The sequence below is a fragment of the Plectrocnemia conspersa genome, unplaced genomic scaffold (assembly GCF_051122295.1).
Source record: "Plectrocnemia conspersa isolate PC_06_02 unplaced genomic scaffold, ASM5112229v1 ptg000014l, whole genome shotgun sequence".
Classification (NCBI taxonomy): Eukaryota; Metazoa; Arthropoda; class Insecta; order Trichoptera; family Polycentropodidae; genus Plectrocnemia; species Plectrocnemia conspersa.
Window position 1 is genome coordinate 4,295,600 of NW_028277178.1, and position 19,760 is coordinate 4,315,359.

At 31.8% G+C, this 19,760-nt stretch overlaps 4 protein-coding genes across 4 annotated transcripts; 2 read left to right on the top strand and 2 right to left on the bottom strand.

Annotated features, from left to right (window-relative positions):
• The first annotated feature begins 713 nt into the window (after positions 1-713).
• On the top strand, positions 714-5,748 carry Prx6a (Peroxiredoxin 6a). Its single transcript, XM_088204797.1, has 6 exons — positions 714-816; positions 3,747-3,863; positions 3,966-4,141; positions 4,209-4,407; positions 5,096-5,168; positions 5,307-5,748. The coding sequence occupies exons 1-6, from the start codon at positions 800-802 to the stop codon at positions 5,427-5,429; spliced, it is 705 nt and encodes a 234-aa protein (XP_088060923.1). The 5' UTR covers positions 714-799; the 3' UTR covers positions 5,430-5,748.
• Ntmt (N-terminal methyltransferase) lies at positions 5,734-7,136 on the bottom strand. Its single transcript, XM_088204796.1, has 2 exons — positions 6,596-7,136; positions 5,734-6,108 (listed from the first exon to the last, which is right to left on the bottom strand). The coding sequence occupies exons 1-2, from the start codon at positions 7,036-7,038 to the stop codon at positions 5,766-5,768; spliced, it is 786 nt and encodes a 261-aa protein (XP_088060922.1). The 5' UTR covers positions 7,039-7,136; the 3' UTR covers positions 5,734-5,765.
• A 3,974-nt stretch (positions 7,137-11,110) lies between these two features.
• Positions 11,111-16,862, top strand: CRAT (Carnitine O-Acetyl-Transferase). The gene is made up of 12 exons (XM_088204798.1): positions 11,111-11,258; positions 11,921-12,148; positions 12,309-12,520; positions 12,665-12,815; positions 12,887-13,061; positions 13,121-13,305; positions 13,447-13,547; positions 13,664-13,786; positions 13,858-13,980; positions 14,102-14,300; positions 16,297-16,434; positions 16,498-16,862. Exons 1-12 carry the CDS (start codon positions 11,175-11,177, stop codon positions 16,711-16,713), a joined length of 1,935 nt encoding a protein of 644 aa, XP_088060924.1. The 5' UTR covers positions 11,111-11,174; the 3' UTR covers positions 16,714-16,862.
• Arpc5 (Actin-related protein 2/3 complex, subunit 5) lies at positions 16,850-18,662 on the bottom strand. Its single transcript, XM_088204799.1, has 3 exons — positions 18,449-18,662; positions 17,629-17,700; positions 16,850-17,556 (listed from the first exon to the last, which is right to left on the bottom strand). Exons 1-3 carry the CDS (start codon positions 18,587-18,589, stop codon positions 17,317-17,319), a joined length of 453 nt encoding a protein of 150 aa, XP_088060925.1. The 5' UTR covers positions 18,590-18,662; the 3' UTR covers positions 16,850-17,316.
• Positions 18,663-19,760: the final 1,098 nt, after the last annotated feature.

Here is a 19,760-nt window from a genome sequence, read left to right on the forward strand (position 1 = left end):
ACTATTGCTAAATTAGAAAATGAAATAAACACTCATCCCGTTCTATGCTCGATTAAAAATATTTAAATGATTTAAACCATGTCTCGGCAACCTTTTTTGGCTGCGGGTCAAAATAATTCAAATGTGACTATTAAAAAGACTATTCGGGTCAGTGAATATTTTTGGTCCTAACAACCATATATGTGGTCTAGTCTTGACATCGTAACACGTTAAAAAAATTATATTTTAATTATTCACTGAAATGGGTCACTTCACATGGGCTATTTATAAAGCGTTCTAAATAGCCATATAGGAATTCTGGAAGATCTATAAATAATACTGAAAAGTCATATAATAACTGATTTTTATTATTTCGATAAACAATTAAATTTTATGCTGTATTTTATGGATTTTTAAATTATATTTCTTGTTACTGATTGATTTAATATGGGTATATTAGCATACTGTGTTGCAAAATTAATTGCTTAGAATAAAAAATCAAATATTTAAATAATAATTATTTTATTCCAATGTTGATAGTCCGCACAACATTTTTTGATTTTTTTGGTGGTCCGCGGATGTAAAAAGGTTAAGAAATTATGATCTAAACGATAAACTTAAAAGTAAACTCTGAAAAATGTCATTTCCTAGAAATTAAACCCACAATTTAATAATATAAGATATTAAATTAAAAATCTTATTGTATTGGATTTTAAAGTATGGCAACTTTAAGCATCGCTCATGCGCGCAAGAAGTTCGCCAGCAACAGTTTGCCGGTTCAGTGTCGCTTTGGCGTTCCGCAGATATCAGCGAATTAGGAATGAGCGAAATGCGACGGTGAGTTTTTCTATTTGATAATTATCAGTCCGGACGTCGGTTTCCATTCGTCGGCAGACATTTTGCGCCATTTAAAAAATATTATGTTTATTCTCTTTTCACCTACAGATAACTTGAACATTTATTTTTTAGGCTCCCACATATGTATTCATACTTTTTATTTATTAATGATAAGAACAAGAATGAACTTGTGAAAATAAATAATTTATATTTTTGATGATTAACATTGCTTTAAATTTGCAACTTTGTTTTTTCAATAATGTGTGAGAGTGTTAAACATTCCCAGTGCTACAAATCAATTAATACATCTCATTTCGTTCAATACATTTATCACCCTTGCAATGAATTGCCTCCCATGTAGGTTTTTGGTTTAATTCGACAATTTTATAAATTTTTAATTCTTCACAAAATTATTTTATAACATTCAGCAGCTGTAGCTGTAGCTGTAGCTGTAGCCAATTTCTTGCAATTTTGCCATTAAATTATTTAATTGCAGAAATTTAGCGATACTCAAAAAGTACTTTTTTAATGACTTTTACAGTTTCAAAACTCTTTCAATAGTTTTACTATAGCAAATTCTTTCAGAGCTTTTATGCCAACACTACATATAAAGTCTACAAGTTGACAATCTGCGCCAATTTTAATCGCTTTGTGAATTATATTATTAATTATCAATGTTCAACCGAGAGATAAATTTTGTTTTGCATATACATTGTTGACCCCTTGTCTTCTAATCCGCCAAAATTGCAGTTAATATCATGTCAAATTATCTTCTGTCAATGTTTTCGTTGGATAATTGATAATAACATCTGACGTTTCGCCCGGTTGGTCTTGAAATTCTAAAAGTTTGACTTCATATAAAAGTTTCATATCACATAAATCTTAGTAAAATCACACGTGGATATATTTAATATGCAGATTTTTTTACACCAATTTTCTTATGTTGCTATATTCTATTGTAGATTAAACTTAATTTTAAAAATTACCATTGAACTATCGACTATTTTCAATACCTATGTTTACTCAATTGTTCTATGTAGGTCAATTTGACTTATTTATATGTGCAGCTTAGGTCATTCGTCAGTTATGATAATTAATGTAAATATATATCTTAATATATTTACTATAATTTAAATATGTTTTCAACTCTTGTTTCTTACCTTTTATGCTTGAAAACAAGTACTCGAAAGCAAAAAATAAATATGGTATTATTCAATTAACAATTTTGCCTTGTAATCTAAAAATGGTATGGAATGTAAACGTGAGTACATAACTAATATATAATCTTAACTTTTATCCTCATTCTAATAATAAATCGCGTTTATGTACATATCGCTCATTTTTTCCAAATACTAATCAATTTTATAATAAAACATATTCCCATCGGTTTACTATGCTAGTTCCAATTAAACTGATAAAACGCAATTTCCTATGTAAATATAGACAAGAGATACGCTACAATCAAATTGTCTATGTAATATCAGTATTTAATCCTTTGCACATACAATATGGCGCGATACTGATGACATCGATGTAACTAGCTACACGTAATAATCAGGGATGCTTTCTCAAAATTTTACATGGGGATTCGCATTCGCAGTGAATATTTTCCAACATTTTTTTTTAATATTAATATTCCCATTGAAATATTATTTGGCAGAGTAGCACACTAGCTGATGAATATTAAACTATCAGAAAAAAAAACAATTTATCGTTCATATTTACCTTTATTTTGTTTACTAATTGGAAAAGACACAAAATTATTTACATAAACTAGAATTCTGAAATTTCATATATTAATACTTACACATTATTATAAAGTAATTAAATTATTTAAAATATTTCCAAATAGCTACTTGAATTTCACTATATTCTTTCGATTTGGATTGTTTCACCCTGGTATCATCTGCTGAGTTATGGTTCCTCAACCAACTTGTTACATAGGGAACTGCGTTCCAAGTTTTCAACGGGCGACCAATTAAGTTTAAAGTCATCAAATTTGATACGTTCTGCACTGTTAATCTGGCTCTTTTATCTGTGATTATGATATTCATCGATGAAAATCCTCGTTCTGCTACAGCATTACTAATAGCAATCGTATTAATGATATTTTTCGCCTTTTGAATGTTTTTTGGAATTTTACTTATTTCCTGATGACCATTGCTTATTATATTTTCTAAATAATTACGGAAATCATTCTTATCAATATCAAGATTCTCTTCGACCTCTAACCACGGAAATACAATATCTTCAATTTTCCAAGGGCTAGCTCATAAATTTTGCTGTTATCAATATTTTTCTTGTTTTTTTGACCCTACTTGAGGAAAACCAATCAATCTTAATTTCAAATTTTTTATGATGCTGTCAATAAGAGAATCTCTGGGAAGGTTTCCATAAATTCTGTTTTCAACAAAGGTAATATTTTTTAATAGGTACTTCCGAGTTTATAACTTCATCCACTTTTTTTTCGTAATTACTGCAACGATCTTTGGGAATTTGAAAAGCATTAATTGTTCTTCTGATCAGTTGTTTTCCTCTGCAAATATTTATATTTCTAGCTTGAAGAGCGTTGGATAGTAAAGAGCACTCCTGAAGAATGTCAATCATTAGAGCTAAATCCGCTAGGAAATATTTGTTTTGTAATCGTTTTGCGTAAGTTTGGAGGTTAGGCGAAAAATGTGCACACGGTCAGCGCATGGTTACCAAAAACTAATGCCGCCGTCTTCGTAGAAATCGTTTTTATCGACAGAAAATTTACCAACGAAATTTGAATATTGGCGCCATAAATGAAGAAATATAATAATATTGAAAGAAAGATTTTTTCTAATTAACGGGGGCTTCGCACGAACCATAGCATTCACATCAAAGGGTTCACGCGAACCCCCAGGAAAGCATCCCTGGTGATAATCTTCTGTGTGAATGTTTTTCAGCGAGAGTGACGGATTCACGGACGGGCGTAAACTGCTTTCGCTCGGAGACGACTTTCCTAATTTTACAGTCAATACAACTATAGGAAGGATTGAACTTCACAAATGGCTGGGTGACTCGTACGTATAAATTTATGTTCAACTTTTTCTAAGAATGTATTGCTTCACTGAGAAGTGTTCATCTAGTGATGCCTTTTTAGAACAATTATGTATTTCTTGCAGTTGGGGTATATTATTCTCTCATCCCGCTGACTTTACACCCGTTTGCACCACGGAGTTGGCCCGTGTCGTTCAGCTGATGCCTGAATTTCGTAAGCGAAATGTCAAAACGATCGCCTTGTCATGCGATACCATATCAAATCACAAAATGTGGACAAAAGACATTAAGAGCTTCATTGGTACCGTATTTTTTATCTCTTTTTATATAGTCATATTAATATTTATAACAAAATAACGTTTTTGCAGATGATGCTTCGCCAGAATTTCCTTTTCCGATAATCGACGACCAAGAGAGACGGATCGCTGTTCTCCTCGGCATGTTGGATAGAGATGAGTGCGACTGTCAAGGAATGCCACTCACCGCTCGTGCTGTCTTCATCATAGATCCGAAGAAGAAATTCCGTTTGTCCATCTTGTATCCGGCAACCATAGGAAGGAATTTCAAGTACATATAAATTCATTTACTTGCTTATATTTATAGTCGTTCCAGAATTTACCAATATGCTATTACAAGAACTAATTTAATATTTATGTTACCGCTACAAGATTTGACACATTAGAGGTTATTGGTGAGGATATTAGGGCTGCCAACAAAATAGGTCTGAGATTAACGATACAGAAGCCAGCACAAAAGCCCAAATTGTCACTTACATCAGTTAATTTGAATAATATATAATAAGACCTTCCTTTATAAATCAAAGAAGGGTTATTTTAGACCAAGACAGTGCTCGCCCTTATGTTTCGAAGAAGACAATGGTAAAAATCAATGGATATTCTTGGGAACTTCTTTCTCACTCAACGTATTCTTCAGAGATTGCTCCAAATGACTATTATTTATTTAGATCCCTGCAACAGTTTTTAGGTGGAAAAAAATATTTTATACAAAACGAAATTAAAGAATTTATTGCTTCTAAAAATACATTATTTTCGAATCAGATACAAAGAAATTGAGTAACATATCGAAAATAATTGTAGAAAAAGATAGAGAATATATGTTTTAGTAAATTTTTAACTCACTTAACTTGTACCTTAAAAAGCGCTAAGGCTAATGGGATAACTAGATATACATTATCTTATATTGGAGGCGAAGAAAGTGTAAAATTATGATATAGAGTTATTTAATATCATTTTAGTGAGATTCTTCGTACTATTGACGCAATGCAACTGACTGAAAAACATCCGATTGGAACTCCAGCTGATTGGCAGGTAAAATCATTCATTTACTTATTTACATTATGAATTTTGAAAATAGAAGATATTAATAATTTGTAATCTCATCAAAAGCTTTCGTTAATGTTGTAGATAAATTTTTCTGTTTATTGAAATCTTTGTTTCTGATTTTAGGTTGGAGACGATTGTATGATTCTACCGTTGGTCGCCAATCCTGAGAGAAAGTTCCCAAAAGGCGTCACCGAAATAAAGTTGCCGTCGGGTTTGAATTACATGCGCAAAACCCCAAATCCCTAATTTAAGCAAAAATATACAGAAAGCTATATTTTTTTATTCAAAATAAATTTCTTCTGCTCAAAGCAGTTTGTAATATTATATTTTCGATCATCTCAAAATATGTAGTGCTATTTAAATTTTGGAAATCCAAAAATAAAATCTTAAGTGTCATCTAATAAATAGATGCAAATTTAGCATCGTTAATTTTTAAAGTGTGAAATAACGATATGTATAACATCAATTATTAAAATAATTGATTAATTAGTTTATTGTATAATGTGTATTACAAAACTTTGTGTTATGAAATTACCAAAATAAATACATGTTTGAACTGTACAAATAATTTATTTTACATCATCAACTACCTAAGTTTTCAATTTTTATATTTTGTAATTTATCAGCTATGTCTTTTTCGTCCTTAGTCTCAGTTATTTTTAGATTTTCGTGTGGAATCTTAGATTCTCCTTTATCGGAGCCACTTCTCTTGCTTCTCAAGGCGAACATGTATACCGGATAGATTCCTTTAGGAAAGTTGTTTTGCTTGTATTCTTTGATTATTTTTAATTTCGCTCGTTTAAAGATCGATAACATCAAGCTTAACGGCCGGGTGACGGATGAATCTGTGTCGTCTTTCTCTACCTTATTCGAAGACGTAAAGTTCTCTTTGACGATTATCAGTCCATTTTCAGCGAGTGAGTCCCTGTATATAAAAATAAATAGTATATAAATGCATTGCAGTATTTATATCTACACTCTTGTTCTAAAAATGTAACGCTTCACATACTCCCCACCATTAAAATTACATTAAATTCATCTTTAATTTCTTAATGAACGTATGTAATATATGTCATTAATAAAAAGAAGGAAGAGCAGGAGATGAGTACCATAGCTAACATTTATCCCGAATGAGAGGTTCATGATCCTTGTCAAATGATTTTTGTAAGTTTTGTAATAACCAAATTTTAGTATTGAGGAATTTTGTCACTGTTTTGAAAATGGTCCACTAAAGCAATGATCACTTTTTGACATTGGCGTGACTAGAGTTGTATCACCTCTGTTGGGATGGGGAGCGGAAGATGAATTCATTTAAATAATTGATATAAGATTTGCTTAATTTACTGTACTGACGTAATAGGTCCCAAGCGATACATTCTTAGATTAACTAGAGTATTAAATAATTTATTAACCTGCAAGAAATGAAGAAATTAATGAGATCTTGGTCCGTGAGATGACCGAGTACCCACTGACACCAGATAACATCGTACTTTTTCATTGATACGAAATCTTGCAAACCGACTGGGTATAAATCTCCCAATCTGTCCCCGTCGCCCACGAACTTCTCTGCTTCCTCGAGAAACTTCGCGTTCTGCTCGATTAGATCGACCTTTTTGAAATAGTGCATCAGTAAGTATTTGGTCACCCTGCCGATGCCGGCGCCGCAGTCCAGCGCTAGATCAGCACCAGGCGGTCGAACGCCCTTCGGCGGTTTCAGTAAAAGTTCATCCATGAACCGACGCGAACCCTTCACGTCGACGTCGGATATAAAATCGAAGCCTCCGAGTACGCCGTTCATTGTGGCTGGCACTTGTTCCCAGTACTCTGCGGCGTCGGTGTAAAACCGTCGCTCCATCTTGGCGTTATCGGTTCACCTGTCAAAACACACGCGATAGCTGTCAAAATACCACATGAGAATAATGCTGCCATGATACAAAATTATTACACTCCACCGAATCAACACAATTTCTTCCGGCACAATAGGGTAAAACGACCTAAGCCAGGTGTTGGGAACCTTTATATTTCTGAAGGCCACATTCATTTATCTGATTCAACATAAGGCAACACGAAAACGTTGACCCCCCCCCCACCCCATCAAATGAATATTTTATTTAAAAATCTATTAATTACTGAAAATACAGGAATGTTATACATATTTAAACGAATCTTACTACAATATATTATATAATAATTTTATGTACGGAATATTTTTAATCCAATCCAATATATTCTTATTTTTTCTCAATTTTTTAAACTTCCTCTCAGTCATCCAGCCATGAATTTACAAGAAACATACATAATAAAGTACACGCTTAATTAAAAATATTTTTTAATGTTACAATTTACCAACTTTAATGGCTGATTTGTGTTTGTTTTCTGTTGGAAAGCATTTGAAAATTTTGTTCAAGCATAGACGCTAGCAGTTTCAGTTGTTCTTCTGTGTCAGTTATCTGTGATCGTAGTTGTGTCTTTATTTGCGTTAAGTACGAAAATGAAGATTCACAGCTGTTAGTTGTTAAGAAGCAAAAAAGCATACGTGAGTATATTTCGATTGTCGATTACGTGGGTTGATTATGCTCTTTTTCCAAAAACTTGCGTATATTTATTTGAACATTGAATTATGAAATTGTGTATTTATTTTATTTATAAAAAAACTTCAGCGACGGGGTGGTGACGGGTGGCAATAAGTCACAGATTGAGCCGCTGCGGTAATGTTTTATTTGTGATACGAAGTTATTACATGTTGTTTACAAGTAATCAAAGCGCGGGGCTTGCACTCGTGGCGTGCGAGCCCGTCGGCGTCGAAAATTCAAGAGAGTATGTTACGCCAGTGCTACCCAAGTGCCGCCAAGTTTTGGTCATAACAAAATCTATATTCAAATATAAATACGCCCCCAATAAAACAAATAAATAAATTCTGGCGTCAATCAAAAGGCCGCACCAAATGATCCACAAGGCCGCAGGTTCCCCATCCCTAGGTTATTTGGCGCCCCAGGCAAAAACTAAATTTGCGTCCCCCTATCTATGACTAACTGTTCAAAAAGCAAAGACGCATATGGGAGTACCACAATTGGAATGAGATAATATAATAGGTTAACTTCAAGTTTCCTGCGTAAAATATATGATTATGGCAGCAAGTTACTTTATTATGACTATCTGTTATTTTTATTCTGACTGTATACTATTTTTATTCTGACCGTTTATTGTTTTTATTTAGACTGCTTATTATTTTTATTCTGACTGTATGCTATTTTTATTCTGACCGTTTATTATTTTTATTCTGACCGTTTATTGTTTTTAATATTTATTCTGACCATTTTGCTAATAAAATTCTGACCCAAAATTGATTTTTATTCTGACCAAAAGTTGATTTAAATTCTGACCATTTAATTACAAGTCTAACAAAATTATTAATTAACATGGCGCAACGTTAAAAAACCACCAGTTTTATTCCCCGGTGTGTAACCAGTGACACTCATGCCTTGGTCTCACTGCTGTGCGCACGCGCGTTTGCAGTGAGACTACAGCTTTCGTGCGTTTGTGAATTTCGGTGATAATTGCGCAAACGAAAGTAGCGCACAGCAAAAATTTCAAACACGAAAATTCTGATCATAGATAATCAATATACACATATGTATGTATATCTATATATTTAAGAATACGACAATATTAGGCTTACCATACGTTCTGGTTTCACAAAATTTCAAGATGAGTTTTTTAGCTGTCACCAGCATCCCGCATTCTAGCCTAGCACATTTCAGCATCCCAAAATTAACAAAGCATTCCGAAATTACATTTTTTAGCTATCCTGGTTTAGAGTTTCATAATTATGGTAAACCTCTTCAATATATAATATATATATAAATAATGTCAGTTTATATCATAGACGTTATTATGATTTTAATTTTAAAATATCATGTTTTAAAAATATTTTACAATTATATTAGTAATTCACATTGGAATAATGCACTTACATGTCGCAATTTAATACAAATTTTTACTTAAAAATATAAAATAATATAAAGTAATTGAAATTAAAAGAAAAATATATTTGACAATTAAACAAAAATGTTTAGAATTTTCACTGTGTGTAATTTTCGTGAGCGCAATTTTTGTTTGCGCCATAATCTGGTTACTAAATTTATTATATGGAATGGGAATGAATCACCACTGCTTTTCCCAAGCTGTTTAAACCCAAACCTAACCTAAACGAGTTTTTTTTTATTTGCAATGATGAAAACAGGCAGACTATTTCTATGGAATCGATAAAGAACGAATTACCATATTAAACTTTAAAATAATGATACAGTTTTCGCCTAGCATACACAAATGACTGTCTACTAATTTGAATATTGGGCTTGATTTGAAATTTAAATTATGTAAATTTTTAACTTTGCGATGGAACCGTTTTTGAGTTAATTTCTCTAAAGTTGTAGTTTAGTTATATAAATATAATTACTTTTATATGTATTTTCGATTAATTTAATTCAAGTTGAATTAATTTAAATTTAAACACAATTCTGAAAGGTTTTGTATTTTTTGTTTCGTAATTAGTAGTTTTGAGCCTATATTATTAAAATGCTAAAATCAGTTATATAACAGTCATCCACATAATAAATATTAGGATTAAAAAGCAATATCAAGGACAGATTATATTATTTTTAAACCATAACGATTATATATCCGCATATAACACAAGTTATGCAAGTTTTGTTCTTGCTAAATACCAATTACCAACATTGAAAACCTGTTGTTACTTTCACCTTTAATTTGTTAGGTTTTGTTAAATAAGGAAGGAGTGATCAAAATGCTTCTATTATTTCTATTAGGAGTTTTTGGCACCCATCGCCTATTACATTTGGTTCAATTGAATGTTCCACAGGTTTTCAACATGCACAATAATTTATTATCACTGTTACTGATAACAGTTATCGCTGTTTTTTTTATTATTTTTGCAAATATAAATAAATAATATGTATAGAAGCCTAGACGATTATGTATATGTGTGGGAATAATTCGCACACTATCATATAAATATATATATATATAGCTGAATCATTTTCTTTTCGAATGAATATAATTAGAATATAAAACTGACCTATTGCTGACTGCATTCGCCAGTGTTTCTTAACTGTGTTTATTAAATAATATTATTTAATTAGTTCCCATATTGTAGGTTAATTTATATTATTTATATGTACATTGTTTATTGTCGATAATAGCTATAAATTCTATTTGCTTTGCTAAAATATTTCTATATGTACATACTATTTCTACAGGTAAATTATAAAATATGTGAATTATGTTTCCGCGACATTTACTGTACGGTGACACAACTCATGTTTCACGTTTTCGTCAATAGCACAACCCATTTATCATTGTTTTTTTTTACCAGAATGCAGGGATATTCAACATTAATAATTTAAATTTTATTTAAATTTTAAAAACAAGTTCCCGAATTTTAGCGAAGGTAAACTGTTATTATATTTGTATCCAGTGTTTTATTTGCGTAACGCAACGTAACGCCGTTCCGGCATATATTTTGGACGGCTTTTACAATGTTGCAAAAGCTATTTTTAAAATAATAATTTCTTTTTGTACATGAATGAAATTGAAAACTCAATGGCAAAATGAGGATTTAATTATATTTTATTTTATTGTTTCAACTATTGTGGGATGACAGAAGATTATTAAAAAAACATTAAATTTCAGTAATCGTCAGTTATTGATACACTTGTAAAAATATGTGTGCAGAATTACTAGGTAGAGAAAGAGTATTTATCTTATATAAGCGCGAAGTGCGATATTACGAGCGCCAAATACGATAATACGAGCCAGTAGCGCAAAATAAATACCTGATAGTAATTATTTCAATTGAAGTTGTGGCATCTGCGGCGCATGTCATCGGCTGTTACGTGCGCCGAATTGAGTCGGGGCCCGGGGTTGGCGAGACCTGACGTGTCTCCGCATTCAATATTGTTCGATACAGACATGTCTTCAGTCAGGGCCATGACTCGACTTGTGGCGCTTGCGCACGGCCCCGGGGGGCGCATGCGTGCCGATCACCGTTCTATGGTAAACGAACGCTAGTTCCTACTTTCACTTTTCTTCGACCACTTTTTTTTTCTTTTATCTTTTGTTTATCATAAATATGCATTTCTAAATTTACTCCATTTTTATTGCATGCCTTTGTTTTATTATAATCGATAAACATTCAAATTAATACGTGACAAATAAAAAGATAATAATTCGATGTTGCCAATGATAAAAATATACTGTATTATTTTATTCTCCTTTCCGTTTAATTTTCTTTGTGTATCCCAACCTTTTTTTAAGTCACAATCGCTTTTCTCAACAACCACACTCTCACTCCCCAAAAATATAAAACATATTTTCCGTAAACTTTTATTTCTATTAAATAATATAATTATTATTAATTTGATAATACATGCTAATTTAATAATAAAGTAAATAGAACGTTGAGAAATTGGTGCATATAATTTTATTTAATAATTTTGCTTTTTGTCTTGCCATAAAGATATAACAACGCTAAATTCAATTGTATCATAAGTTTTTCACAGCTGTTTCGGGCTATGCACTTATAAATTAATCTAGGTATACAGAGTTATAGACAATCCTTCTAAATGTTAACTTCAAAATCAATTAATTTACTTACTATTAAAACCAATAATATTCCATAATGCTACAGTATTAACAATTTAAATATTTGATTTTAGTACGGTTTTCGCAACATCGCATTCCCATACTGTGGATCCTATAAGATTGCTACATGTAATCTCTCATCAAAATCAGTATTACCAAGTCTGCCTGTGCCTGCATTACAAGACACGTTGAAGAAATATTATAAATCCATCAAACCGCATCTAAATCGTCAGGAGTTGACCGTCACTTCAAACATTATCAAAGAATTTGGATCTGTGAATGGAGTCGGAACTAAATTACAGGTATTAATCACTCTTAAATAAATCAATTCAATCTATACTATATCATGGTGCTATGACAACTGAACACATGAGAACAAAACACATTGTGCGTTCAATAGTCGTGTGTTCTATTGTCTGGTTATCCTATATCATATAATGCAAAGTAAATTTTATTAATCAGGAACTATTAGAAAAAAGGGCTAAGACAAAAGAAAACTGGTTTGGAGAATGGTGGCTACATTCCGCTTATCTCGATTATCGGATGCCTGTGGTTGTATATTCTAACCCTGGACATGTTTGGCCATTCAAAACTTTTAATAATAAAAATGATCAAATTGCACAAGCAGCGAGAGTCATACTTGGAGCTATGGATTACAAGGATCTTGTCGATGGGTAAATTTATTTGTTAATTTCTTAGATTACAAGCTTTTTAAACCCGTTAATACATAGAGTATTATTATTTTATTTTTAATATTTTCATCTCTCAACAAATATATCTTTAGGTATGATTTTAATATAGTAAATTATCCATTATAGGGATAAGATACCGCAAGACAAAATGGGAAAAGACTTATTGGATATGACACAATATAAAAAAGTTTTGGGAACATGTCGTATACCTGGTTTAAAAAGGGATTCACTTTCGTATAACAATTCTAAACATATAACAGTATTCCACAATAATCAAGTGAGTGATGACTGATTGATTTTTGGAATATTTTCTTCACTATCTAATTTTTTTGCTTATTAATTAAATAGATTTTTATATTGAAAGTATTTGGAGAAGACGGTGTTCTTATGAATGAAGAACAGTTGATTAAACAGTTGCAGAGTATCGTTTCTCAGTCTGAAAAGCGTATAGAAAACCCTATTGGTATTATGACAACAGAACATAGGGACACTTGGGGAAAAATCTATAACATTTTAATTGAAGGTGAGTGTATCTTTAATTTTTCATTCATGAATATTATTTTAAATTATGTTTTTTTATAGATAAATTGAACAGGGAGCATTTGAAAGCGATAGAAGAAAGTATATTCGTGGTTAGTTTAGATAAGGGGTGCGGAATTGGAAATTTGGAGCAATCTAAAAAACAGACAGTTGCTGCTGAACAGACGATACATGGCGGTGGAAGTAAACTGAATTCCGGTAATAGATGGTTCGACAAAACTGTACAAGTAAGAAAAAAATATCTATTTGGTTCCTTATGTTCTATAAATACTATTTATATCCATTGAAATATATGTATATTGTAATTCTAATGTTAAAATGTATTATCTTAAGACTCAACTTTAAGTTTATGTTTGCTACTTTTTCAGTTTGTAATAGGAGAAGATGGAATTAACGGCTTGACTTATGAACATTCGCCAGCTGAAGGACAACCCGTTGCCGTTTTGGTTGATCATATCATAGATTACATGTGAGTGTTTTATTGTAATATAATTTAAAATACGAAAGAGGAATCAATTAGTAATAAATCAAAGTATTTGGTAAACATTTACATAGTTATACATAAATAATTATATTTATTTAAAGACATCAAGGAAAATATGCAAATAAGATGTCTTCAAAAGCACCTGTAAATGCTACACGATTGGACTTCAACTTATCGCTTGAAGTAAATAAAGCTATTGACACCGCAAAAGAAAATATTGATAAGTATGCATTATATAATAACTGATTGAATATGTCATTTGAGCTATTATATGTTTACTCGTGTCTATTTTTAGATTGGTCAATGACTTAGATTTAAGCTGCTTTTCTTTTACTATGTACGGTAAAGAGTTTATTAAGTCACAAAAGTTAAGTCCGGATAGTTTCATACAAATGGCCATCCAATATGCGTTTTATAGGTTTGAAAATATGTTCTTATATTATAAATTATTGTTTCTATGGACAATTAGTTAGTTTGCAAGATGTAGAAACGGAGTGCTATCAGATAAATGCATTATATCTCATATAATATTTTTTTAGATTACATCGTGTACCAGGCACTCACTATGAAACAGCTTCTACTCGAAAATACCTAGGTGGCAGGACTGAAACTATTAGATCGTGTTCCGAAGAGTCAATTCATTTTGCAGAATCCATGCTGAGTAAACAGACAAGTGCTCAAGAAAAAGTTCAGGCATTGCAAAATGCCATAAAGGCACATAAAGATTACGCTGTCGAGGTATTAGCATGATATAATTGTATAGTTTAATAGTATAGGATAATGAGGAATATTTGTAAGGTAAAGATACAAGGCTGGTAAAAATTAAAGTGATTAATTAATCTGTCGGCAACAATACCTTTTTACAAATATTCCTATAATGAATTAAATTCCAAAGTTAGTTGAAAGATCCAATAAAACCCCTCCGATTTAATTTTTGTAAACATACTGAATTACCAAACCCATTTATGATATATCAGTTGTTTCATAAAATATTACAGAAAAATATTTAGATTCGAGTGTAAATTTTATAATTTTTCTGATTATTTCCTTACTGCAGCAATCAATAATACTATTTTAGGTTGCTTTAGGTTTAGATATATGTATATGTTGCATTAGCAGATGCAGATTTGACATGTTTTTTTCAAGAAGTTTACCTCCTCCTCGAATCCTTAATTTTAAAATCTCTAGAAAATTTTCCCCGTTGGTCATATAGTAGACCCTCCAATAACACGGTAAATTGGGCACGTGCTATTTGGGTGCCTGTTACTTTATGTGTGAGCGAGCCAAAGAGAAGATATCTCACCACATGCGCCTGATTCGCATGAACGTATTGCAAAAAATTGTACGAGTATTTTCTAGTCTCCCCAAATACCACGTTCCCAATTTCCCGTGTTATTGGGGGGGTCAACTGTACTCTCATTATGTGTATTTATTAAAATTCCATCATCTCTATGACATCTTAAAGCTATGTTTTGTTTTCTAAGTGTTCTAATATTATCAATGATAGGCAAAAAATATAGAAACATGCTTTCGATATGAGTTTAACAACCGATGAACTTTATGAAGCGTTATTAAAATTTCAGAACTGTTCTTAATGAAATAGTTATTAAAAGATTAGGCTATCGAAAGCAATAAATTCTTTAATGTCGTTTTTTATATCCGTTTTGGCGACGTATGGCAATTAGACACATATTGAGTCGATTTTATTAAAGGTATATGATGTTACATGTTTAATATATAAAAATGGATGAACAGTGCACGAGGCCGCACTGACGTGCGAGCCCGCCAAAGTCGCCAAAAAAATGTGCCTACATCACGTCAGTGTTACCAGAGTGCCACCATGTTTTGGCCATAATTAAACCTATACACATATGGGCCTCTACACTGTGTAAAATATTTTTTTCCACCTAAAATCTGTTTCAGGGATCTAAATATATAATAGACGTTTGGAGTAATGTCTGAAGAATATGGTGGGTGAGAAAGAAGTTTCTAAGAAAATCTATTGAATTTTTCTGTCGTCTTTTCGGATACATGAGGGCGAGCGCTGTCTTGGTGTAAACTTATCTTTCTTTAATTTATATTATGCTTTTAAACGAATTAACTGAGCACACTATGTGTCTGTCGTAACTGTCTGCCTATAATCCAACTCATAATGATTTATGCCCTTCATTATCTTATTGGGGTGTAATCCTGTTCTTGGGGTTGATTGGCATCCAACCACTGTCTTCCACTTCTCATCTTCAGTAACTATTCGACCGAAAAATCTTTCTTTTCTAGAATCATTCATTATTGGCATATTGAGATTCGCTGTGCGAAATTTTGTTTAGATTATGAAATACCCATATTCTGGAAATTGACACCTTACCTAATTTTTTAAGTGTCTGTGCACTAATGTAGGCGACACGTTGAGATTTGTGCTAGCTTCTGTATCGTTAATCTTGTACCTGCCTTGATGGCAGCCCTAATATTCTCACTAACAACCCCTAAAAAGATACTCAATGTTAAAATTCCCTTAACTAAGATTATTTTATCTCTACTGCCATTTTTGATTTAGGGTTGATAATATTGAAACAAAAAATATATCCCGCTACTAAATAACATAGTTGATACGACTACTGTTAATAAACACTGAAAGAAAAATGAAATTATCTTTGATTTATTAAAAGTTATACATTTATGCAAATGTAACAAAAATTGGGACAACTCGATATTACTAATATATATTTTGTTACAGGCCATGAACGGCCAAGGAGTTGACAGACATCTTCTGAGCTTGAAATTGACGGCTCTGGAGAATGGAATTGAAATACCGAATTTCTATTCAGATACCGGTTTTGTGAAGAGTTCGCGAATGCGCATTTCTACAAGTCAAGTGAGTTATAACTATTATTGTGAATAGCTTTATTTATTAGTTACACATAATGTTTCATATTAGGTTGCTTCAAAATGTGACGGATTCATGTGCTTTGCGCCATTAGTGGATGACGGCTATGCGACATGCTATAATCCAAGAGCTCACGATATTGTATTTTCGACATCAGCATTTAACGTTAGCCCCGAAACGAGCTCAAAGAAATATAGACAGGCTTTGGAAGATTCACTGATGGACATGCACAACGTTTTGATGAAATCGAAACAGTCAAAGTTATAAAGACAACAATGAAAAAAGAGGCTTATTTATTTTTCAGTGTAATTAATTACAGTAATTTCAAATTATGCAATAAGCCACTTCTTTCCAGTTTAAATATAATGATTTAATATATATTTTTATAATAAAGCAGACTTGATACAAGTAAAAAATTATAGTTTTATTAATAAAATTTGACCTTTAGAGAATCATAGATTACAATATTTTAAGAGTATCACAATTGTGATGTTGATTTAATTCGTCTTAATATTGATAAATCAGTTATATTAACATTCTCTACAAAATCACATATATGCAGGAAATAAGTATACAGGTACAAAATGTGCATATGCAAAAGATTAAGACACGTTTTAAGAGGATAAAGGCTAACAGAGCTTGTTTGCTTTTGATTAAGTAAAAAATATATAATAGGAACATAATGTTTAAGAAATGAATTAATTGCATATATTCAATTGAATCAAAACATCACAATTTAACAATTCCGATTTATAATACATTATGATACGGAGCTTATTATTTAATATTAAAATAGTAATACATCATAATCAAGCATATTTAATATGTTTAACTTATTATTAAATATTTTTTTATGTAATTTGAGCATTTTTATATACGTCGCGTGTCGGACATGACTCTTATTATGGCTCCAGCTCCGCCGACTTGGTAAGCTTTCTCGTGCCACAGCAAGAGGTGTCCGCTTGATCCTTCCGAGGGGTATTCAAAGCCTTTGTAAATGTACTTCATTAGAACGTCTATAAGGTCCAGGTCTAGTGTGGCGACGGCTTCTTCTATTTGGCCTGATTTGATGGCTAATAATACTTTGAGAGTTAGAGTCAACGCATTATCCTTGAAATATAAAAATCATTATGTATAAAAATATAATAAAATTGTAATTATAATTATTAAATAGATAATTACCCTGACTTGTTGATTTTTTGAACCTAATGGTGCACACTGCAAGACTGTTTTAAGGGCGTCTATAAATTTTCCTGTATATAATGCTTAAGGAATACATTGATGTTTTATTAGAACTTAAAAACTTAAAGCTAATGCGCCATGAATATAAAACAATAACTTATAATTATAATACCTTGAACTAATTGATAGTATAACTAAATATGAACCACATAAGTCGATTAACGATTTACCAAAGCCCACATCATCTTAGAGATTAAGAATTAGTTAACGGAATATGCAAGAAAAAGCTATACATATATATCTACTGGTGAAAATGTATTTGGACTTCGCTAGTGAAAATATAACTACACATTCACTGTAACATTTATACATTACTACGTATGGAGAAGTTGAAATCGTATTTTTTACTAGCACCTGCTATATAAATTATATTTTCACTGGTAAAAATATATATCTACCAGTGAAAATGTATTAAAAAAAGATTGTAATGATTTTGTTTGAGGGATATCCAAGATTATTTTAGCATTTTTTAACAAAACCAGATATGAAGTCTGGATCAGATGATATTTATAATTACTGTAGGATATTGCATCACTATTAATTTTGAATCTATATAGTTCCAAGATCCAAAAAAGGTAAGTTGCTCATGAGTTAATGACACATTATTGGGTGTGGTCGAAGCGAAAGCTAGAAAAGGCGATAACAAAACTAGAACAAAAATATACGGATACACACACAATAAGAGTATTATTGTGTATTATTAGTAAACATTGTTATATTTAATTAGTGCAATAGAACGCATGAGTGATCAAAAAGGATATTGATTGAGCAGTGTTGACACTTCGCCTTCGTCAGGTCCCGTCGGCCCTGTAGGTTCGGCGTCGTCTTCCTTGAAGTTATCTTCGTTGAATTGGTCCACATCGATTTTGCGAAAGGCCGAACTGGATGTATTCTTTGCCATCTTCGCCGGCTTCTCGCTTATCTCTTTGACGTACGCTATTCACGCTGCGATAAAGGGATGTGCATCGTTGTTGTTGTTACTAAATTGTAGCACCCAAGAAAAATTTACTACTGGCGGGGTAATATAGAACATATTTTTTTTAATTAAAAATATAATAAAACATAGATGTGTAAAATTTTATGATCTATTAAGATTTTAATTTTTATACTTATAAAATGTATAGAGTAACAAACTAAGTTATCGGATATTAAGTCTTCGCCGCGTTCAAAAAAATTCCATACGACATCCGTGCGCAGCGCTGTTTTTAATAAATTAAGAAATGAGTTTTTTTATACGTAAACTTAACCTTAACTTTCATTAACTATGATGAACATATGAATTTATATATTTTTTTTTCAATTCATGAAAATTAGAATATGTGTTTTTTTGGCATTTGGGGTAAATTGTAAAAAATGTTCTGCCATACAATTATGCGAGTAAGCTTACTCGCGCACTCCATACAATTCTAAGATAAGTATCTTGGCTATAACTTGCCGGATATAAGTTTTTAGGTGCTCAAACGTTCCGGGTTTGTCGACGTATACACGAATCTAAGCGTAACCCCACAAAAATAAATCCAACGGCGTTAAATCGCATGATCTTGGTGGCCATTTAATGTCATATCTTATATTCTTTGTTTTTGTTGTCGTTTGGAAGAACCAAAATGATTTTGTTTTTCACTTGTTACACGGGAAACATACTTCACCTTAATTAGAGGGAGGGCAGTAGAGAGGCAGAGTTTATACGGTCTAATTGGTATAAATAAGCTTTTTAACATTTGTTCAAGCTTCTGTAAAAAACATAAAGGGTTAACACTCACTAACTTGTATGGGGACCGACCCCGTTGTAAAATCTAGAGCCAAAGTAGCAACACTGGCGAACTGGCTGTGGGGGGAATTTTTGAATTAAAATATGTTAACTTGCCTTATATTAAAAGTTATAGAGATTCCAGACTATCGAGAAATATATTTTTATGTGGTATTAAGCTTTCAAGAGGGTTAAAAAAGTGTTGAAGACGAATCACGTTCCGGAAGGTCAAAATAATTAACTTACGATCAAAATATGTCAGTTATGTCTTCTGTAATGATGAAAGACCACCAATCGACTGTTAAGATGCTTGCAGAAAAAACAG